Source organism: Cyrtonyx montezumae, unplaced genomic scaffold, assembly GCF_038088225.1.
Source record: "Cyrtonyx montezumae isolate F1298 unplaced genomic scaffold, pur_monq_1.0 scaffold_1, whole genome shotgun sequence".
Lineage (NCBI taxonomy): Eukaryota > Metazoa > Chordata > Aves > Galliformes > Odontophoridae > Cyrtonyx > Cyrtonyx montezumae.
Genome location: NW_027071825.1, coordinates 10996367 through 11020916, shown reverse-complemented (window position 1 = coordinate 11020916; position 24550 = coordinate 10996367). Strand labels below are relative to the sequence as shown.

The 24550-nt window shown below is 36.4% G+C and overlaps 1 protein-coding gene across 2 annotated transcripts in view; it reads right to left on the bottom strand.

The window, feature by feature from the left end:
* The window catches only part of PTGFR (prostaglandin F receptor), a 308369-nt gene that overhangs the window by 271287 nt on the left and 12532 nt on the right, over nt 1-24550 (bottom strand). Inside the window, exon 2 of one of the 2 annotated variants that reach the window (XR_010622464.1) lies at nt 18715-20687. Coding sequence is in view for 1 of the 2 variants with exons in the window: in XM_065740755.1 (XP_065596827.1) it covers nt 20382-20687 (306 nt within the window). In the remaining variant the exon portion in view is untranslated. Of the gene's footprint in view, nt 1-18535; nt 20688-24550 lie in introns of those variants that run through there. The other variant, XM_065740755.1, reaches the window with a different exon arrangement.

Genomic DNA, 24550 nt, shown 5'->3' with positions numbered 1-24550 from the left:
TATTTAAACAAAGATTGAGTATTATTTCTATAAGAATCCAAAAGTCACCACAAAAAGCACATACACAGGCATAAAAACACAGTTCATAAGAAAAAAAAAAAAGAGGGAAAAAAGGTCCTAAGTCCTATATAATTTTCCTTTACCCTGAGAGAAACAAATCAGAAAGACACTACAACTAAGTGCTTGCCAGATATCATAGAACACCATCATACAATGGCACGATAATAAGCAGCTTTCATCAAAGTATGGTTTGAGACACATTACTCCAGGTTATCTTTGACAGTATTAATTGAATCACCTCTTTTAACACAAAAACATGCAGCATTACCATCTGGAAAGCTTAGTCCTAAAATAAATAATGTCACTGGCTAAATCTTGATTTAAATAAAATCTTAAGAAGGAATACACTGTCTGAGAAGACTGGTTAAATTACTGAGAAAATGCAAATGCAGAGGAAAGCAGAAATAAAACCCAAATAATGGGAGTCTGCACTTTAAACTAATGCTGCTCTTTACGCTATTGAATAGACAACAGGAAACGGTATCAGTTCAGATGGTAACAAAAGGTTAGCATTCCAGATAGACACAGAATCAGTATATTCCTAAAAATGAGAAACAATGAAGGAACAAGTCAGTTTGAACATGGTGATCTCAAATGAGAACTAGTATATAACATACATAGCTGAGCAAAAGAGCTAGAGGATTTACTTTCTCCTGACAGCTCTGAGGCTGTTTTAGGAACACCCCAGTTCCTCCCATGAGACAATAGTCTTAGACAGTAACAGTCCATTAACTGGTAATTCGGGAAATAGAGTGCTTGTACGCACCGTTTGCGTTATGTGAGGAAATGTTCCTTTAAAAAGCTGCTGGAGGCGAGCTGTGGAGTTGGCTGTGCTGGAAGAATGTGCACTGTAGGAAAGTAGCACCCTAGTGCAGTAATATTTTGAATGAAATTGTCCTCCATAATGTCAGACTTGAGCAGGTACATGAAGTTTTAGGTATTAAACAACTAACAATGCCATACTATATTGTGTAGACCAGTAACATCATTATATAGATATGTCACAAAGAGAACATTGTACTGTATACATAATTTCCAGGCTATGTAAAAATAACCCCAAAAAAGAGTTGGGCCAAAAACATTTACATTGCATTTTCCCACTCCTTTTCAAAAAGGAAAAATTATTTCCTTCCAGCTGTCCTGTACAGCTGCTTGCACAGTACATTAAGTTTCCAAATGTCCCTTCAGTTAATTTGTTGACACAACGGCCAGTAAAATATTCTGAATCATTAACAAGGCCTAAATGTTTTTTCTGTTTTATTTTACATAAACATGTGGTTGAATGTATTTATTTAATTCAGACATCCTAGAAATTATATGCTGTGCTTAAGGCACACTTAAAGGCAATTACATGAGGAAGGATCTTCCTGTTTTGTGTTAAGCCTATGGATCAGATGGAAAGCACAACCACCAGTTCATTTTCTTGTTCTGCTCTAGATCATTCCAGTCTTTGGAAAAAGAAGCTGATTTTCCCCTTTCAAATATCTGAGGAACAGAGCACATCTCTAGCTGTTACTGACATCACTCAGGCAGACATCAGCTGCTCCTCTCCACATGGGAAATATTACCACTGAAGCAAAATAAACTAGATGAACTGATGGCCCCAACAGAGCAGCTTTTTGTGATTCTATCCTCATTCATGGGTAACAGTTATCCATCAGGTGCTAGCTTCATAAACCCTTATGTCTCCCTTGTACAGAGCTGGGCTTTAAGCACTCTGTCATCATTTCAAAATTTAACAGATAAAGTGATTAGTTTGTACTGACTCCATCTGTTCAGCTATGAACTTCTTCCTGCCAGGCTTGTAAAGCAGATGGGCAAGAACATTATACTCAGTTGTTTTGGATTTTTTTTTTACTGTTTTCTTAAAAACACCCAAAGCAAGCAGTAAAATCCTTGCTAGCTACATCAAATGCATGGGAGAAAATCCACTTATCCACTTACAATAACTTTGGAGTGTAGAATTTGAAAAGGAAAATAACGTACGCCATTAGTGGATGAAAGCCATATAGTGCGTAAAATCTAAAGATATAACATGTTTGAGAGATTAGTAATTTTTTTTCCTGTGTGCTTCCTCAAGTCTTCAAACAAAATCCTTTAGATTTCATAAACAAAAGACATTCTGACATTGATGGAAGAGAAGTATTTGGTGGTATGACAAGTCCATTATTAAAGACTGCACGGTTAGTATTGAGCTTGCACGAATTCCTCCCCCATTTTCTTCCTCAGCCAGTTGGCTTTAAAACACATTAAGAAAACTGACTAAATCCCCCAAATAACTGATCAAATCTTATAATTCTGAAAAATTAATAGAAGTAGTATTCAAAATCATTCCTAGTGACTCCTCCCATATTACGAACATAAATCAATTTCAGTAACAGTGCAATGCAAATGTGATGAATGTGCTTTGAAATACATTTTTAAGCACAACTAATAAAACATACGTAGTCCATTATATAAGCATAAGCATCCTTTATGGTGATCTTGATTACACAGCAAGCTCAAGGATCCCCGGTACACACAAAGGGAAAGGAGAATGGCAGCTTCAACTTAAAGCTCTTCTCCACAGCTAGAGCAAGCAGCCTGGGAGCAAGAACTGTTTTACTGGAGCAGAACAGAAAGGAATACCAGCAAATAAGCTCTCTATAAAGTGCTTCCATCACCTTGAGAAGCATTTTACTATGCCCTCTGGGCAGAGACTGCATACTGGTCTGCCTGACATCAGTACATCCCATGAACTTAATGGTGCAAATGACATCAAACAGACTGGTACTTGCCAGTAGTTAATACACCTCTTCTCTCTGTTGCTTGGCAGGGTGTAAGCCCGGCCAAGAACTCTGTCTGGCTGCTTTAGAAAGTTGTATCTGCTCTATTCCCTGACTTCACGGAGAACCAAAAATGAATTTCAGTCATACAAATCCAGTGTTGCAATCCTGAAAAAATCCTTCACTACACAAGCACCTCATCACCCCAAGGAGACTGAGCCATCTCTCAGCTTTGAAAGAAAAATTTCTTTGCATCTAGCTGATGCTGATCAAGTTTCAAAGTTCATGCATTTTTATTTAATTATTACTATTATTTTAATCTTTATTCAATCTCTGCTGATCTTCTATGCAGTTTTATACAACACTTGATACAGAGGTACAGGATCAAACAAGATGCAAATAGCTGCAGGAGCTTTTTTACTACAACCTGAGGGAAGAGCTTTCTCCTCTCATTAGTTGAAACAATAATATCTCTAAAATTAAATACATATATATATATAGTTACAGCTATCTACGTATGCAATCTAATTAAACTTAATTCTACAAGAAAAAATAAGAAAGAAAAGAGGAAAATTCTTCATTTATAAGAGCTGGTAAGTTATAATTTTTCTTTTGTGAAGAGAATAAGTTTTACATAGTTTTTTGTCTTTTGTGCTTAGAAATAAATGTCATGTCCTTCACAAAATTATATCTGTGATGTAAACAAAAATTTCTCCTAAAAGACAAAAATCTGTTTAGACCTATTCATCATAACTGCTTCAATAGAGCAATTCAGTGAAAGAGGCACTCCTGTTCTTGCTTTAATTTTTCTGTATTTCTGTATCACAGCCTGGAATTTTCAAATCAGAGCACTCCAAGTACCAGGAACTATCTGTAGCTGTTGAACCTGTGCTCCATGCTGCCTCGTTTCACAGCAAGAAGAATTTCCTCCACATCACCTTCATGCTTTCTCCCATAGCCTCTTTCACAGGATCTTTTTAAGATTTCCCTTCATCGCATCACAAATGCAATGTAATTCCAGCAAAATTCTGCTTGAATGCAGCCCATGGAAAGTTCTCACTTATGAACACCTTTTCAACTCATTTCTAATTGCTTTCTATACTATGTTTTTGTGAGGGCAACAAATCCAAGGGTCGATGGAGGGCAAACTCTGCTATCCCATCTATAACCAACAGAAATATTCACTGAAGGCATAAAGTTTCTAAGGTTGAACATTTAGAAGATCAGAAATGCTAAACTGAAACTTCCATTACAGCCACAGTTTACACTGCATGTACATATACACAACAGAACAAACTATTTTTCCCACCGGCTGTGAGCCAAATAACATATCATGCCCCATCCCATCTTAATAGACAGCTAAAATGCTTCAGTTGAATTTTTCCCAAGAAGAACCTCCCACTGGAAGCCATTCAACGTGACTTTTTCAAGTAAAACATTAATATTTCAAACTCCCTCTAGAGCAAATGAAACTGGTTATGCTTTGAGATCTTTTAGATAGTTCCATTAAAAATGCTCCTACCTGTTTACAAGCACGTACGTAGACAATAAACTTTATTGAGGATTCAAAGATACAGGATTCATCAGGAGAGGAAAAAAGTCCAGCCATAATTTGCATACAGGAAACAAGTAAGGGAAGGGATAAAAGCTACAGAGTTATTTAAGGACTAAATGAGACCATGTGGTATGACTGATCCACACAGCTGCTCATCATTCCCACTTGAACAACTGTTACCCTACAAAAACGTTCCTGGGATTTCCTTCAGGTGCTGTGAATTCCAATTTAGCTGTGCTGACCTGATCCGTGGTGTCCTTTTCCTCTTCCAACTCATGACAGAATACAATCAGCTGCCCAGCAGGCCTGATAACCACCCGTTTCTAATCTGTATTTCTGTTTGCTCTTTTCTTCCAGGCTAGGCATTCAACATAGTACAAACGTTCCATATTCATAGCAAAACAATAACCAGAGACAGGCATGTTTCTTCAGCTTTTTGGCCTGAGAACATGATCTAAACTTCTGCTCCACATAACACAATCCAACAAGAGGTCTGCATTAAATTATATTAAAATGATTTGCAATAAAATCTTATCTCTCCTGCAATTATTAAATCTACTGCTAACTAATGTGATTGCAATATAATTTACATGATACAACTTTGATATGTGATTAAAAAAAACCTAGAATTTTGTTCCCCAACTGACCAGATTTTGAATATGCTTGTTTTTTCCATGCTCATATCAACCAGACACATTTGTTCTGAGACAATTTCTTTAATTCAAGGCCATTTACTGAATTTCATTTACAATAAATGTGCTTGCCTTACAAAGCCCCACTCTGCATTAACACTGCTTCTAGTACTTCTAATTTATTTTCAGTTAGATAAGATATCTCTCCACTCCACAATACAGCATGAAGAGCTGGCAAATCCTTAAACTACTGGGTTTTGTGTTTTGATTTTTTTTCATTAAATGCTTTTATTTTCATCACTGTGAAAACAGAATCAAATCCAATAATCTTTCTTTAGATTTAATCACGCTTCGTTTCAGTCACAATTTAAAAGCCTTCTAATACCTATTTACATACCTAACTTTATTAGCATCACCAAAAAAAACAATTTTTTTTTGTCTTCAACATACTATCACAAAGAAGATTAAAAAAAAATAATAATAATTCCCTGCTTTATCAGCACAGCTACAGCTGAGGTATATAGATGCATCTGGCACCAGCGAGATAGCATTTTGTTAATGGCTTCCATGTAGCAGATCCTCTTCTAGTTCCTTCTGGATTTTACAATTTGAACTCAGAATATTTATAAACCGCTGTCTCACAAACTGTTGTCCTCCTCTCAAGAAACCACAACTTAAATAATTGAAATACAGGTCTGAAATATATTCATCAATTACATCTCTCAGGGAAGTGAAGTAAATAAAGCTCTATTCATCAAACAAATTCACCTCCTAACATGCAATTGCTTGTGACAGCAACAAGGGAGTTAGCTTGCTTTGATGGAAGTTGGATGTTAGACTGGATCCTGGATCTGGTCTTCAGAGCCCTGTCATTCTCTGAGGTTCTTTGCATTTCAACTATAAAACTTCATAGGGCGTTTTTTTTTATGGCTGAGCTTAAATCATAGCGAAAAAATTAAAACCACATGAAACTCTTGGTCTGTTTTTAGCTTTCTATCATTAAACATCTGTAGATTGATGATTGGTTTTACTGAGATACAGCTGAAGGCAGATTCCTTTGTCTTCTCACCAAGAATAATGATGTTAAGCTGAGATGCTCATCATTAAAATCTATCTGTATGGCTTCAGTGCTCAAATATACTTTTTATCATTCAGAAGTGTTCATTTGCTCATAAAAATAAAATCAAATAAATATAAAATGAAATAAAAATGAATGGCATAAACACAGAAAACAGGCCTTGAGTTTCCATACCAAATTTTCAGAGGAGAAATTAAATAAACTGTACTTCGGCAGTCACTGACTTCTGAAGTAGAATGGAAAGTTGGACCTCGCATAAATCATTATCACACCTTTAAGTTTATTTCAGACTACTTTTCCTGCTATTTTTAATACAAATAAATGAGAACTAGCTGTTCCTAAAACAAAAATAGTTAAAAGAACTCTCACTAGCACCTTCTAAACTCTGTGTCTCAGTCTACATCTATTGCAAATACCATAATTCCACAAAAAACGAAGTTGTAGATCATTAGGGAACTTGCTGTGCTTGACATTTATCCTAAGCATTACCATTAAAAATAGTACTGAATGAATGTTTTGAAAAATGAAATATTTTAAACTTCTACTAAAAGAAACCCAACATATAAGTACTACTTAGTTGTGACTAAATAGCAATTTATACTCATTACTAACTCTAAAAAGGAGAGATTTTGATTTTTAATAAAAATTAACATTTTATACTTTTTTGGGTTCTCTTATTTAAAGCTGCCTAAAAATCATCCTTCTATCTTGCTGCTCCCAAACAATACACAATCCTGGCATTTACTTTCTGCTTAAGACTCGTATAACACTTCTAACCAGATGGACAAAAGCTAGTTATCATAACAAGACTTTTGAGTAAACTGAAAAGATATGCAGTCTGAAGAAATGAGGTGGATATAATAAAAACAACTAGCTTTGATTGAAGAAGGCATTTGTTTTTTTGTTGTGTAAAAGATAATAAAGATTCTTGATGTGCTGATTTGTAATCTTAGGATGTTTTTAAATAACATAGTAATTATTTTTATATTTTGTCATTTCATCTCAAAAACACATTTACCAGGATGGACACTTATTGCATGCCAACAAAGTTATAGTAACTGCAATGAGTTTGACAAATGGTTGTCGGGTCTTTGTAGCTATAAGGGAATCTTGGAAAAATAAATAAATAAAAGTGATGCTAAATATAAATAGAGTTCTATCTAGCCTAACAAATTACTCTGTATGTTTTTAGAATTATATGGCCCTGAATCATATAGCACACAGCAAAAACAATAACCGTTTATATCTTAAAGAATGTCTTTACCTTTTTTTTTTTACCCCTGAAATTCAATATACAGTAGACATATGTTTAGGAAGGCCAATACTATGAGCTCAAATGAAAGCAAAGCCTTGCTCAAAATTCATTTATTCTCTCTACTTCAGCAGTACTTTGAGTGTAATAAATGTAGATGAGTCGGTAACTGTAGTCAGCACTTAACACATTAAAGGTAATCAACACTAATTTGGTCTCAATTTATGTTAGGTATTTTGATAATGAGCTATTTCCAGAACCATCAAAAAATAGATTGGATTAAAGTATAATTAAACAAGCTGATTTTCAATTATTTATTGAAGTTCATGATCAAGCACTGACATCCACTTAATTATAAATACTTTTCAGACATGACTTAGAGACAATTTTCCACCACCTAGAGACATGAAACCACCCAAGCACTACTAATGCTCTTTCCAATAGATAAGCACTGCTCAAAGCTCAGGATAAGTCAGTTTCCCCCCTGGCACGTACCAGACCTGGAAGGGTAGACAGATTACAGGGGTAGGTCTTTGGAAAGTAAGTATATATCTTAAATGGCACACAAAAAAGAGGTAGAAAATTGCCTGGCCACTCAGAAAACATTCCTTCTTGCAACCCTCACGTAGACCATATTGTTTTGGTAAATAGCAGCACGTTGCCTCACACATGTTGCATCCCCCGCAGAGTTGCTAGTTCACAGTGAACAAGTTTTACATACTATCTCAGGGGACTGGGAGACTACTCACTCATCTTCCCAAGATAAGTAGGAATTTTCTGCATAATCATAGCAGGAATAAAGGTCACATCTAGCAAGGATGACCTTCATTTATCCACGGTGAACAATTTATATTAACCTTTATTCTACTCAATAGCAGAAGTTTACCAGAATATCTTCAGCACTAAACTTACTGAGCATCATTGTTTTAACCCTACTCACATCTATTTTTATCTTAGGCAGGCTATGTGGCTGTGGACTGTCATGTCCACTGGCGGAACTGGAGTCAGACTAGCCAGCATTTCTAATAGTCATGTTGCACTCAAGAAAAATTGCCAAGTGAGCCGTTACTGCTAGTATCAGAATAATTATACTGAGGTGTAAGTATAGAATTATAGAATCATAGAATCATTAAGGTTGGAAAAGACCATTAAGATCACCTAGTCCAACTACAACTCATCACTAAATCAGAAGGTATTCTGAACCTGTGAAGAGTTTATGGAAGCTTGAAAGTCTTAAGACAATGGAAAATCAACTTTTAAAGGGTTATCACTATTATTTCTCATGTTTTATGCAAGCAATAAGGAATGTTTGTTAATATTGTAAAGTAAAATAAATTATTTAAAAAAAATCATTAAATCAGTAGCACAATCCTAGATTTCCCAAATGTTTTTACAGTTCCCTGTGGAGAATGCAGGTAAGATGCAGCAAAGCTGATCTGAATCTCTTGGCGAAAGAGAAAGCAAACCTTACCAGTGAGGCAAGTGATGATGCAATTGCTGCTCAAGTCTCCCCAACAGGGAATTAATTATGTTCAGCATGTGCCCTCCAATTAGTCATCTTATCAGGAAGGTGACAGTATCCAGCCATAATGATTTACACAGCACACAATTGTGATTTTTTTTTGTACTAAAAATACAGTGTATTTTATGCAATGCCATCATACCCTCACCTCTGGCACATGCATTTGTGTGGCAACAGTTCTGTTTTCTTATTCTGTACAAAAGCCAAATTGAGTATATTTAAATAACTTATTATATATATATAAAATATATTATACATTGATTTTGCTGCTAATGATTAATATACACAACAGTGAAGGAGATGAGTATTTCATAATCCTAAGTACAAGCAGCAGAGACAGACAGCTGGGGGAAAGAAATGTGATATGAAAGCATACCAGAATTGTAGCACCGTAAGATCTAGCTATTTCTACAATAAATCTCCACCACCACCAAATATGAAGCAATCTGGAAGGAGAAGAAAGAGGCAGAAAGACTAGAGAAAAGATGAAAAATAGAAATTACAAGCACTTGACAACAGAAGGGCATTGATTAAAGCAATAGAGATAACTTTTCCTCTCAAATCAATTGCATTCTAATCATGTCCTATGAAACAGTCTAAAATTACAGATCAAGCTATTTTTCCATATGAATATAAATAACTGATGCATCCTCAATGTGGGCACCATTTGAATTTAATAGCTACAGATTTGAGGAGGCATTTTCACTACTTTGGGATTTACTAAACTAAAAGAGAAGAGATTTTGACTGGAAAAAGATTTTTACAGTAAGGATGGTGAAGTACAGGAACAGGTTGCCCAGATTGGCTGTGGATGCTCCATCCTTTGAGATACTGAAGGTCAGGATGGACTTGGCTCTGAGCAGAGCACCTGATCAAGCTGTAAGTGTTCCTGTTTATTGCAGGGGAGTTGGACTAGTTGGGCTTTAATGGTCCCTACCATCTCAATGGTTCTATGATACCTCAGCTTCTTCAAACACTTTTAGGATTACCTTTCATCAGCAAATGATGAAGGTCTGGATGTGAAACAACTGATGAGAATGGGTGCTGCTGTGTTCAAAAATACTGGCCAAACTGCAGTTTGATTGTATTAAAGTCACCCAGGGCAGGAAATACCAGCATCTCAAGCAAAAGAGGAACTCCTGATCTTCTGACAGCTGTGGCTACCTTTCACATAAGCTTGTTTGAGATTTGCCTGATCTGACTGCTTAGAGCAAATAATGCCTGAACTAAGCAGAAAAATTAGTTATTGCTCTCTGGTGGCCTCCATCTCATTTAGCAACAACAGACACAAGAAGGATCTCCTATTTTAATTGTCCTCTGGGTAGCATATTCTCACAGAGTTGAGTTTCAGGTGAAAAGTTTCATTATTAAAAAAAAAAAAAAGGAATTACTACATCACTGAATTTTTATTTCTTTTTTCACAAATGGAAGAATTCAAATACAATGCACCACTTCCACTTCAGAGCCAACTTTCAGAGTATAAACAAGAGATTTTTGCCTACCTCAGAAATTCTGTAGTTGATCTGCTGGTGCTGGAAGCTTGCAGGACTCACATTTTCTCCATCCAGTTCAGTAGCTCTTCCCTCTTGGAGACAAAGTGCATCATGTATGGCATGGTTGCTTATCTTAACAGTGTCATCTTCTGTTGGACCAACCACTGGCACTTATGGAACATCACATCCTGGCCACAGCAGTGTCCACAAGAGGAACACGGGGAGCACTGACATGAAGGACTTGTTCAGGGTCTCTCCAGAGCAATCTGTAGCACAAAGAAGATGGGGAAGCATTGCCATACTGCCTTGCCTCCTTGTGAGAGCATAATCATGACTGGTGACTCTTGTGGCTGAGATTCTGATAGTGTGTGGATGATAATGATTATTTCACCTATTTTATACATTTTATTTCTAGCCAAGTATTCTCCTTGTTTGGAGATGAGGATTAAGATATGGGGATAAGCACCGGGATCATCCATTCATGTCGTGGTTCTGGACTCTGCCAAAAGCCATTTTGAAATCCAAGATGACTGCAACTGTAACATTATCCATCTGTTCTTTGTGTTATTTCCCCAGAGTTAAGTGTACTAGACAACATCACACTCAAGGTTTTTACCTTTTATGAAGTTATGTTGGCTACGTTTTATCGTCCAGTATTTTTCCATATGGTTCATGACCTCACTTGTTAACTTACCCAGTATCTCAGCTTAGCCCTAGCACTGAGATCATTCAGACACGTACCTACAACAGTCTAAGATCAAATGATTTTATTTTTATTTACATCTTCTGATTTTCTGCTATTGAAGGAAATAAAAAAGCATGCAAATAATAATTTTTAATATCATCAGCTGTACCTATTGATCTCACTGAAATGACTGTTTTATGACATTTCTCTGCTAAAAGTAACAGCAAGATGGGTGTAATTCTATATTTCTATGGAAAATATGTGTTGAACTGATACATATATATTAGGTTTAGTTTAATTACTGTACTGACAAGAGCCACTGCCCCTTCCACCACAGTTCAGCTACCTGTAGCATTTTCAGAGCATTGCACATATTCTCTGGAGAACAAAACAAACCAAATAATACAAACAAAAACTAAACCACAAAACTCCCATAACTTATGTACAATCTTAAAAATACTTAAACTTAGAATGTTATTTTTCTGCAACACCCTAAAATCAGTCCCTTCTGATGAAGCACTGACATTTTAGCACTACCAGAACTATTTACAGCACAAGCTGTATAGAGCACATACTACACTGATGTAGTAAGTGACTTTCCATCATTGTGATGTCAGTCTCACAATATTTAGTGCTCTTGTTTGGTTTTTTTTCCATCCAAATAGCACCCTTCTAAATTAGTTACAGTGACAAGGATAATTCTTAATAAAGAAAAAGTATTCAAGCTAGAAGAACCATTACTGCTTAATTACAGTAAAAATCTCGTTTCTGCTTGACGATCTGAAGTGTCTTAAAAAGGAAAGCAACATGAATAATGATAACTTTTACTTGACATTTGCCTTTCCTTACTTAGGAAATGCAAATACTTTAGGATTACGAAAGTTCCAGTGAGAAATCTGTTTCTTCTACATTTACTGGCAAATCATCACTTGCATTAATTTCAGATCACTGAGAGCATATCAACTATTTCTTGGAAAATCAACTATTTCCCAAGATATTTATGTGAGTAGAAACACAATAGCCAAATATGGAAGTGAGATGAAGAAGTGAGAGATATTTATTGACATCTACCTTTGTCAAGTTGCAGGTTACTTAGTAGAAGGAAGTCATTTAAGAATGTACTAGTATTTCTTCAAATACAGAATGATTTACTGTAGTTATGTTGAACTTTCCGGTACTGAAAACTTCCATTAAAGACAGTATGAACTCTGCCACTGAATTTGAGAGGAACAAGGCTGCAGTTAGCACTCCAAATAAAATGTGGGATTAAACATTACAAACACTTTAAAAATCACTTCACTGTTCCTGTTAAAATGTACCAATAAAACACTACAGCCTAAGAATGTCAGTGTCTCACTGAAGTGGCTCAATGGTTTCTTGGAAGAGAAGATTACTGAAAGGATGTACACAAACACTAATATTTCTGTAAAAAATATAAGTATTTCTTGCATAAAATACATACATGAGAATAGTTTGTTCAGCTTTGAAGACTAAATAACCTAAACCACTATGCTTTTCTGGCCATTACCTCTCACTTACACGCAACAGAAAGCTTACCCAAAAAGCAGGTGCACAGGCAATGTTGATATGATACAAAAAGCATATCCCTATCATTCTTTGATCTTGTAGACTTCAAACAGCAGAAGATAACGAAAAGTGCTCATTCCTGTTATGTAGGTTTGTTGTTTTTTTTTTCTATTTTAACCTAAATAATTTTACTTTAAAAGTTATTCCATTTTTTTCTAGTAGACTTTTGTACATTGCCTAAGATCTCCTGTCATTTGCATAACATGAAACCTTGCACGACATTTCTGCAAAAGTGGAGGCAGAGTATCACTGCAATAGTAAGGTGCTACCTATACCTTCTTAGATTTAGACACCTCCAATTTTTTAAATTAAATGCCAAAGGATTATTTTATAAAGATCTTAGGGAGAAGATAAGCTGCAACTTTTCTTTCAAGTTTTAGCCATTGTCTTTCCAAGCACTATTGTCTGCTAGTTTATAATTCTATTGACCATAATGCATCAGTAGAAATTATCTCCTGATTAAACATATTCACAAAGAAGCACACAAAATGTGGGTACATCTGAGAAAGAGAAACCTGAAGAAATGATTATACTTTATAACACACAAAATTGTGTATTTATTAAAATTGTATTGCCATCATGTTCCCTAAAAAAAAATGCCCCCTATTTTCTGGAAGATGAGGCAAAATCACAAATGAATTATTTCAGTGGCCTCTGTTATGTTTTAAGAACTTGGATGTGTAATCAAAAAAGATACTGGCTTGGACCATTTAAAACTGAAATTGAACAGGATACCTGCTGATCTCCCACAGCAGGCTATAGGCTGGAAGAATAAATACAAAGAACTTCAGACATCAGATCTTTATGGAGTGTTCTAACTATTTTTGTCAAAAGTAGCAAATATGTTGAGAGAGTAAGACCAGTAACTCAAGATTCTGTTTCATCAGACATACACATATACAAGTGAATAAGCTGTACTGATGATGAGCCTGACTTGGGACATACAGCTGCGAATTTACACAAGAAGTGTGAAATAGTTTAAGGTAGAAGTGATCCTAGTGGTCAACAAGTCCACCTTCCCACTCAGAGTAAAGCAAGCTGTTAAGCACTTCATGCTTTTGAAGCTTCATGGTACAGCATCCTGGAATTAAACACCACAGCAAAAGGATTATTGCCCTCCACTGGTAAGAGCCAAGACAGAACAAGCAAGAGTCAACGATGCAGTGGAAGAATATCAGAGGGCAAAAGGAGCAAATAAGGTCAAATCACATGAATGCATCCAGGAACTCATGTTAGGCATGAATTGAGTAATAAGTGGACCCTAGGGCTCAGCACAGTTTTCTATTGATGGGTGAGCACTCCAGCCATGCTCCTTCCTTGATCTGGACTCAGTCACACTGGTTTTGGCAAAACAGAATATCTTCAACACAGGTATTGGATGTCAAATTGTCATTTTAGAAAGTGGATGTTGAATTCATTCAGAGAACCATGGTTTAAAGGTCTGCCTTTCCTGTGTTCCCCTCATGATTGTTTACTAGTAGACCAGAAAAAGGAGCAGATGGAATGTAATATTTCAGGCATTTGGGGAACTTAATGGATGAAAATTAAGGCACCTTAAAAATTACAAGTTGCTGTTTGTTAGATATTAAAAAAAAAAAGAAAAAAATTGAACCTTGATATGGAATTTAGACATTATCACTTGTATAGATGACTATGCAAAAATTCATTATAGAATACTGGCTGTTTCTGGAATGATAGTTTTCCTGTTGGAGTCCTCACTTCTACTCAGCTGTCATTGTGCATCTGAAGGAAAGAAAAGAAAAAAGAAAAGAAAAGAAAAGAAAAGAAAAGAAAAGAAAAGAAAAGAAAAGAAAAGAAAAGAAAAGAAAAGAAAAGAAAAGAAAAGAAAAGAAAAGAAAAGAAAAGAAAAGAAAAGAAAAGAAAAGAAAAGAAAAGAAAAGAAAAGAAAAGAAAAGAAAAGAAAAGAAAAGAAAAGAAAAGGAAAAAAGGAAAGAAAAGGAAAAGGAAAAAAGGAAAGAAAAGGAAAAAGAAATTAGATTATCTTCGTGAACTTCTGTAGCTAGTATTTATTTTGCAACCATGGTGCCGAAATTCAACAGATAGACAGACACATGTTTATGTTCCTAAGATCACAAGACATTTTTCTTAGAAAAAAAAAAAAAGACTCCATTGCAGTTTTACTAAGAAGGAAACCCTGAATGTATCTATAACACACTATAAATTACCATAATTACATACAATTATAAAAAAAATAACATCTGAAATGATCTTTTTCATATTTAACCATTGTTCCATCACTTCAGAATCACACTGTTGACAGTAGAGAGTGGTAAAAAAAAAAGAAGAGGTGAGGTGCATGGTCCACCAGAAGTCTTGTTCCCCACAGGAAGGTCAGACTTGTGCTTGCAAAACAATTGTAATTGACGATATGCTTGCTATATATGTGTTTTTAATGTTTGTTTTCTCATTTCTTATGAATAGATTGTACTGAGTAAGACCCAATGTTTTAAGTTTTGCAGGCTCTATAATCGGGCCCCTGGGTTTCCATCAGGCATGTATAGGCACTTATCCCTTCTAAATAAAAAACATTTCTAAAAATTTTCTCGTCTATCAACTCAGTTGCTCAGATCTCAGAAAGGGAATCCTGCTAGTAACAGTTTGTATTCATTCATAGCATTTACGTTACCTAAATACAGATGTGTGGGCCATGAATTAATGCTTACACTCTGCATAAAAATAGAGCACAAGCTGTACTAACAATCAGACCAGAATTCAATTCACCAGATGCTGTTGAAGAGAAGATAAAGTGGTAATAGATATGGGTTACTACTTACCAGGGAAGCTGTGATAGTAGGTGGCTCTGCTTTAACATTGCTGCTCTCTCTCTATTGCTTCTCAAGAGGATGGGGTGAATAAAATATGGTGAAAAAAGCTAATGAGTTGATATAAGGACACAGAAATCATACACCAATTACCATCATTGACAAAACTCTCAGCATAAGGGAGATTAATGTGATTTATTACCAGATAATTGACTAGAGCAGCGAAACACTAAAATCAAATTGAAAACACCATTTCCCATCCATCCTCTTTTGCCTACAGGTGAATGGGGGCTCTACAAGCACTGTTCCAACGTACCACAGGGCCCACCCTTCATGAACTGCTCCAGCACAGGTCTCCACAGGAAGCAGCCTGCCCAGACCTTCATCATAGGCTCATCTCCACAGGCTGCAGCTCTGGCCCAGAGCCTGCTCCTGCAGGGGCTCTCCGTGGGCTGCAGCATCCTTCAGGTCTCATCAACCGCTGCACGACGTGCTCTTCTGTGGGATGCACACGGATATCTGCTCTGCATGGTGCCCATGGGCAGCAGGGGGACAGCCTGCTCTTCCATGAGCCTCACTAGGTTGCAGAGAACTTCTGTTCCACGTCTGGAGCACCTCCTGCCCTCCTGCACTGACCTCAGTGTCTGCACATAATTTCTCTCTCATTTCCTTTCTTAAATCCGCTCTCAGAGAGATGCAAGCAAAATCACTCCCTAACTCAGCTCTGGACAGTGGTGGGTCTTTTTTGGAGCCATCTCTAATCTGAGCTGGCTCATTGAGTATCTGCTGGGCTCTGCTCACAGAGGCCAATCCTGATGCCTCCTTCACTTCCTCCAAAAAATCTTGCCACATAAGCCCATTGCAAAATATAAACATGATAGCGAAAAGTCTCCACCACCAATTGGCTCTTTTGGCCTCACAAAAATAAATTAATCATGACCTAATTAGTTTAAATAAGCAGGGAAGCTTGGAAAAGCCTGAAGAAAGAATCAGTTAATGATTATGTGAATTATATTGAAGAATCCTGCAATGATAATTAAAGTCCTGCTCACCAGCCTGATCTCCTGCCAAGAGTATGGCTTCACAGAATAGTTGAGTAAAACTAACATCTGCTCTGTGTGGAGGTCTCATTGCCTTTCCCTGTGCTGCTGGATTCCACCCACACACGCTTCACTTTTCCCCTGCTCTATTTCTGGCACTGCAACATAGAACAGTTCAACAATCTGTTGAATATTCTTGTCTGTAAACAGCTACTCCTTATTTTGTTGCATTCTTTTTTTTTTTTTTTTTTTTTGTCATTTTCACAGTGCAGTCAAAGCCAAAAATCACATGAAGAAAGCAGTGCCAGCATGTGGCCATACCACAGTTCAGCCAGCTCACTCCTAAGGTGCTCTAGCAGCCCAAGAAGCTGATTAAGTAGCAGCCTGGTAAATGTCTTGGTTCAGCACAGACAGTTCACTTAACAGTATGAATTGTTGTATTTGCAAAAACAATTGCCTGTTTCCAAAGCATCCATCTGGATGTGCAAGCAATCATGTAAGACTGTACTGTGATGGTGGCTGCTACACGTAAATAAGCATATTTCCCATTGGTTGCTCAGCAGTAGCATCTGAGCCTAAAAGCCATAAGACCACTTCCACCCAGAAGCCATCAACACCAGTTCTCATGTTCTTGCGCCCACATATAATCATAATAATGAATGATTAACCCATCTCTGAAAATTCATTTATATGAGAATAAAGTACATGTTATTACTAAACCAATCAACATAGTATGAACATGTAGTAGTTTACCTGAGATATAAACTCATATCATCTTTTGGACAATGGGTATTCGAACTCGTAATTACATTTTCGCTTGTGGTCAGTTCATATAACGAAGTGCTGGGTTCACAGTTATCTCCAGAAAACAGGAAGCAACTACTTATAAAGTAACCCCTCCTTCCTACATCTTTGAAACAGCATTACACTGTAAGCATTTAAGATTTCTTAGCAAGTATTAAAATTAATTCATTCCTAATATTTCAGACCAAAGTAACAAGAAAATAAAAAGGTTTATATATAAAATATCTTTAAAAAAAGAAAAAGAAAAAAAAAGAAAAACCCACACAAGAAATAGAAGGATGGACACTTTGTCTCAAGAATCAGATTTTTTAAAAAACCAACAATGTTTAACTTCATTTTCTTTTGGTTTTCTTTTTTCTTGCTAACAAACCACACGTCTTTGCCTAAACCCAGTGATGAGCAACTTGTTATTGAGGCCTTCTTTGCTTCAGCAGGCAGTTTCAGACTAGGCTGGGTTCTTGTTTTAGGATAACTTGCTTTATTATACAGCCTGCCTTTCTTAAGCTCCCTATTAGATTATAATATTCTCCCGTTCTCCCACCCTGAAGATTTCCTCAGTCATTAATCAGAAACGAGATTCACTTTCAACCCACCAGACTGCCCCTGCTTGCTCTGGAGGCACTAATTGCTGCCCAGCAGTGAGCAGGCAGCCAGCCACTGCAGAGCTCAGTGGCACAGCACAAGGCATCCTGCAGTGTTCTTCCTGCCTGAGCATGCTTGGATCCTACTGGCAAGGTGTCCTGGCTTTTGTTGTTGTTGTTTGGTTTTTTTTTTCTATAATCTTATATTCTATAAAACATATGATTTGCTAGTCATACAACACAGCACATCTCCTATGAGACCAAACACAATGGTAATCAAATCACTTTCAGAGGTAACAGACTTATAGGTGGCTGCATCCTGAACTGCCAATGGACAAGACAAAATATTAGCAGCCAAATGAACATACTTTTTTCAGGACTCACAGTGCATGTAAAACTTATCAGTATCTGTATAACATGTTGGCAGCTATTTGAATGCAAATACTTCTACTTGCATTTTCTAAGCATGGATCATCAGAACTTGACCTTGTCTGCCTTAGAGCACTGATTACACTAGGCTATGAACATTCAGAACTACTACTTGCATCCTCAGTGTCCTCCTTATTACCTCCTCTCTGCTGTCATGGTTGTGAATAGCACTGGTCAGTTTGAATTCAGTAGAGTTGTAATAAGGCTTATATTAGCAACTTGGGTTCCCTTCTGTCATACAAAAATATCGTAACTCTCAAGACATGGTTTGATAACTTTAATGAGGCTCTGCAATTTACAATAGTTGCAATAGTTCACAAAATATTAGAAATCACATATACATATAAACTTTTCCTGTTTTACAAGTCAACCAGTATGAACCACACAAGCTACATTTACTCACATAACAAAATAAAACAATGATGAGCTTCATTCACTGATCAAACACCTCAACAATTTATTTTTCTGCAGCTGCTAAAACAATAACAAATAAGTTATATCAACAGATACACTGGCATCACATTCTACAAAATGAAAAGGCCAATTTGAGCACTGAGTGCTCCCAAATTCCAGTGGAGCTCACAAGAAGCAATAGTGCTGAGCTTATACCAGCATCAAATACGTACACATTTTATAGCTTCTGTGATTGGGAAAATACATTGCAGAAAAAATCCTAAGGGTAAATGAAAGCATTTCATTTCATTACAAGCTTATTTAACCCATTATCTTCTAACCTTTTTAAAACAAAAACTTGAAATATTTAAACCTTTTTGTTTTGTTTTTGTTTATGTTTTTTGAACTCAAACTATTCTCACAAACAACACGAATCGCTACTTTATGAGTAGTTTTGGTCTCTCAGACTGCCTTCTTGGTGAATCAATTTTTAACTACTTAGTCCAAATGTACTAACATTTCACTCATTATTTGAAGTTAAATACATAAAAATAAAATAGTTCTATCTTATAATAATCCTTCAATTAAGAATTCTGATACTCTCATTTTTGCTTCTAAACAAAATGCAGTCATAAAAGCCAACGCTTGTTTTAGCAGCAATAGAGGTGAAAGGCCTCCTGTATAAAGTCCTTGAAATCTTCAAACACCTTCAAATGTACTGCAGGTACTCAGCACTTAAGACGTGGACCCTGCAAACATCAAGTATGCAGTTTGCTTTTTCAAATGAAAAACACTCACGATGCAGTTCCCTGCAGTTCTAATTGTTTTACATGAGACCTGTGTGACCTTTGACAAATTGAGCAGAACTATCTTATGAGCATTTCTGTTTATATTTTAGGGAAACGCTTCAAGGAATTTTCTTCAGTGTGAGGAAAAAAATAAAAATAAAATAAAATAAGCCCTACTTTTTATACAGACTAACCACAGCTTTATGTCTGTTAATTTCAATAAAGTTTGCTGAAAAGACTAACAACTCACCAATAGGTCTAAATTGTAACTGTAAGCAAGCTGAGCTCATCTGCTTCTGTGTTCCCATAGGGAACCTAACATTTTATCAGGGATTGGAAAGGGACATATACACTGATGAATTTTGCATATCTCCCAAAAATTAATGCAACAGTAAATAATTAAGAGTTCAAGTCAATAAACCAAACAAACTAGATTATTTAGTAAACTAGTCACAAACAAAACATCATTTATACATCCAATGGGAAAATGAATTGCCTAGAAGCAAAGAATACCCTTAGGGAAAGGATGGTGGATTTATTCTAGGAAGCAATGACTTTGCAAAGGCTTTGGGAGCATCACTGGTAGATGCAGCTACCCCTTTTAAAAAACACCTTAGAGATCATTTTCTCACCTGTATGCTTTTTTAAGAATCCTGCTAAGGTAAAGGATTTGGAATCCTGTTCACTTTAGTACCTAGGAGAAATCTAGGGAGATTTTTCATTCTACAGCCAGTTTGGGGAGGGATGTATGCTAAAGTGAATTAAAACATTCAAGTGCATCTTCTGGAGTAGCAGTATCAAACTGGTAAGCAACAAGAGAAAATCATTCACAATTTAAAATAAATGCCAAACCACTGAGCCTTAGAATTCATTGTAAAGTATTGCTCATCTATGAGCATTGCTTCTATCATCTCTTCATACGCTGTGTTTAATTTTATTGCCCTGTTGAGTTCAGCGGCTGTAGATTTATTTGCTTGGAACTTACTGGTGACTCAGATATTGCTGCAACCTTTAAAGAATTCTTGATGGAGCTGAGTTCCCACATGTGTAAGTTTATGATGTGAACGCCACAACATCCCCTTGTGATCTTGTACAGGTTTTTAAGTACGGCTTTCCGGAGAAGAATGTACACCCAGGGATCTAAAATCTGATTCCATGTTGCCATTCGGAGAGCAAAAAGTATTGTTTCACAGTTCTCCTTTGAATGACTTGCATTTATCCCAATTCTGGCCATTGACACCTGAAAATTGAACATTTTAAAGTTATGCATCAAAAAAAAAAAATACAGCAAGCATGTGAATGAGTGAAACCTTTTTAACAGTTTCGTTAAGCATTACATCTTTACAGCATCAGTACATCTCCATTGCAAAGTTAATACTGTCATGCATGTAACAGTTATCATTCTAGAAATTGTCTCACATGTTACATAGAATGAACACGTTTGTGCTGAACTACTTCTGCTAAAACTTAAATGGATAATGGTGACCAGACAGAGAAGAGCCTCCAGAAACAGAAATTGATTTGGGCAAGGAGTAAAAAATTAGCCAGAATCTAAGCTATTCCACGGCTGCACTTTTTAAAGGATGTCATTAGAACAGAACATTTTTACAAAGAGTATTTACTTTTTGATGCCTTCAAAGTGAAAGTCTGCATAAATAACACAGCAAAGTTGATTTCATCACAACGAATGCAACAAAATATGATTTATTTACACTAGAGAAATAAGAGGTCAAGTTTCCAGGAAAATTCAAGCCATATTGACAAAGGCCACCAATACCCTTCCTCTTGTCAACACAGCCAATAAGGGTCTCATTCACCTGCAAAAAGCAAAGGAAATGCTGGACATGGACAGTCATCCACCACCAGTCATTTTCTCAGTCCAGCTCAGCAGGATTACTTCTGGCAGCGGATACCCAATGGGCACACTAGTTCAACATAGCTCTGCAAGCTGTGGCTGGCCTCCAGCCCTTCAGAGCTGCAGGCTAAGCATTGAATCACCAGGCCAACTGAAACATACAGTGTTGGGGCTCCTGCCCTGCAGAGACCTCAGTAGGCTTTCCGCCACTGAGGTTTTGTAACCTGAGTTCCTGTGTGAAGAAAGCCCGACTGTGTAAAGCCAGGAATGTGCCAGAGGATGGTAAATTATCTCTCTCTATTATTAATGTTAAAAGCACATGAAGACTTTTTTGGTAGAAAGATGAAACACTGTATGGCTTTCAGTTCCAAAGCATTTAAAGTGATACAGTTCAGTAACTAAGAAACAAGATATTTTGCAACTGATGCTGTGAGTACACTGATCTATTGAGAGATGAGAGGTAGATTCAACCTGTACAAGTGCAGAGTCCTATTTTCACAAGGATACATTGTTTAAAACAAAAACAATAAGAAAAAAAAATGAAGAGAAAAATGCTACTGCTCAAGATTCTAGCTAATCCATTTCACTTAAGATAATTCTCAGTACTGCTAGGCCCAGTCTGTATCTTACAGGTCACCACATTTGGGAAGAGATTTCCACAGGGAAGCAGACAAATTGAATGCATAAAATGAGTCTGTACTTGCTTGGTTAGACACTTGGCTAAGCATTTCTGCATGGACAACTGTGGGAGCAGAGAGGAGAGCCCACAGGAACATTCCTAGGGAAGCTGGCAAGACTGGCAGAAGCACAGCTGGGAACCAGTGAGCTGAGGGGGAAGAATGTCTGAACACCATGCCAACACAAATAGCTACAAGTCAGTTTACTGAATCTGCCTTTCACCCCACAACTGTTGGGTGCATTCCTCTCTGACATCAGCAGCCCACCCAAATTAGACAAATCCTTTGACTTTTGCATGGGATGTTTTCTCAGGACAGTCCAACATTTTATTTATTAGAGGTCCAATACCACAAGCCAAATTCAGAAGGAATACTCCTTATTCATGCAAGTAGAAAAGCAAAAGACAGCACAGCAGAGTTCAGATCAACATCCTTATCTAATATACAGCATGTTTGGCTTAATACAGATATACAGCTTCCTAATTTGCTTCTTGATGTTTCTGTGAGTATTTCAAAATTCCATTTGTTCTTCTCTCTCATTCTGCAAAGCTAATAAATGTCAAATCCAAAGTAATTCTATGCCCAGAAACAGAGGCAGCATAGGTGGCCACTTAACAAGAGTAGCTGCTTTTGTATTTTGAAAATCTATCATTTTCTTAGATATCTAGCAAACTTGAGAGTTCTTTTCTATTTAGTATTAATAAGAGAATAAACTAAGTGAATAAACTCATTTGTTGTTCAGCTTGCTGCCTAAACATTAAGTAACTCTGTCTGTCATAGTTTTATGGATTCTGGTACTTGGATAAGCTTCATCTGGACATTTAAGTTATGTCTTATGACTACTGGATGTACACAGAACAATGTGTTTGAGTACAAGTAGTAAATAGAAGGTACAGCTTGTGCACATATCTAAATGCAAGTCAGATGTGAATCCCAGTATTGGAAGTATTGAGTTAAAATGTTTTCTATAAATTTTGTTTCATAAAATAAGAATATTCTTAAATTATTTGGGAGTGCTATTCAGAAATAAGAAACTATATCCTTTTTTTTTTTTTTAATAACTAAAACCACCGTAAAGCAATATACCATTCTTTTGAAGATCTGTGAGGTGAGAATCCTATATAGGCCTGGAATAAGACAGAGAATCTCAGCCCAACTCAAAGCACGAGATAAACCTAAGTATTTTTATCCTAAAATACAAGGGCAGAGTAGCAGCAGAGACAGAGATAGCTCCATCATATCTTCTCTGGGCATGAACTGAAATAGATCCATTCCTCCAAGCAGTCTGCACTGCTCTGGGAGCTCTTTTGCAGCTGAGACAACATGTTGGAAGGTTTCAGGCAAATGAAACCAACAGCACACCGAGAGGACAAAGAGGAGAACATGGACTAAGTTCACTATAAATTATCACTACCACACTTTGATATTCATCCTTATTTAACTTTAAATTCCAATCACTTTGAAATCATAAATAGTTAAAAGTTGACCATTCCTTACAGTTTTTCACTGAATCAAAACACTCAGTCCATGTCACACAGTCACTCACTTCACACGCATGAGAAAGACATGTCACAACTGGCACAAGTCTCCAGCTTGAGAACTGGAGCTAGAGCTTGCTAAAATGCTGACTTATGGGAGCAAGACCCACTCTAAAGGCACAAAATTGTCCCTTTTCTTTTTATTTGGCTAATTCTCCTTAATTAGGTCCAAACTGAGAAACAATTCAAAGAACAATGTATTTTTTTGCTTTTCTGCAGGTCTATCAGGTTAATATGACTAAGGAATCTGTGTACTGCCTGTAGCCAGTAGTACACAAATGAGGAAGAGGGAAATGCAACATGATCACATCCTATCTAGTTGTCTTTGATCTCTACAACTGATTTTAGTGGCCATGCAGATTCAGCAGCATGACTCAAAAAATTAAGGAATGTGACATTTTCAAACATATTTAGTAATGTGAAAATCCAAATACTGTTTTGCTGAGTTACACAATGCTTATATGGATACAGCTGTAATATGTCTCCTTGACTTATGAAAAAAATTAAAGTAGCACTTGATATAACCAATACAGTTCAAACGTTCTTTAGGAAAGTAACTCTAAAAGCATTAGTGAAAAATACTGACTTAAACAGTTTCTTCAACTCATGTTATTATTAGTCCCTGCTGGTTTAAGTTAAGACCCAAGCACTCCCTGTACCCCAAAATAAATACAGACAAGTCCAAATTTGTGTCAAGCACAAACTTGACACAATGCATTACATTTCTCCATTTTTTTTCCAATTTTAGCTTACGCTACAAATAAAGTTTAATTTTCAAAAACCAAAATGTCACATGAAAAAGTTTTTAAAACATTTTGAAATTGTTGACTTCTGCAACTGCATATCGCACTTAGCATTAGAGAACTGTAATTTCCCTTAGGTACAGAGCTCAGTGCAAGAAAAAAAAAAAAAAAAAAAAAAAAAAAAGCAGCTAGATCCAGAGCTTCACACCACACTCCAAATGTAAACAGCATGTCTTTAATTTCCCTTCCAATTGGACCTCAATTAGATGAGAATAACTAACAAGCTAAAT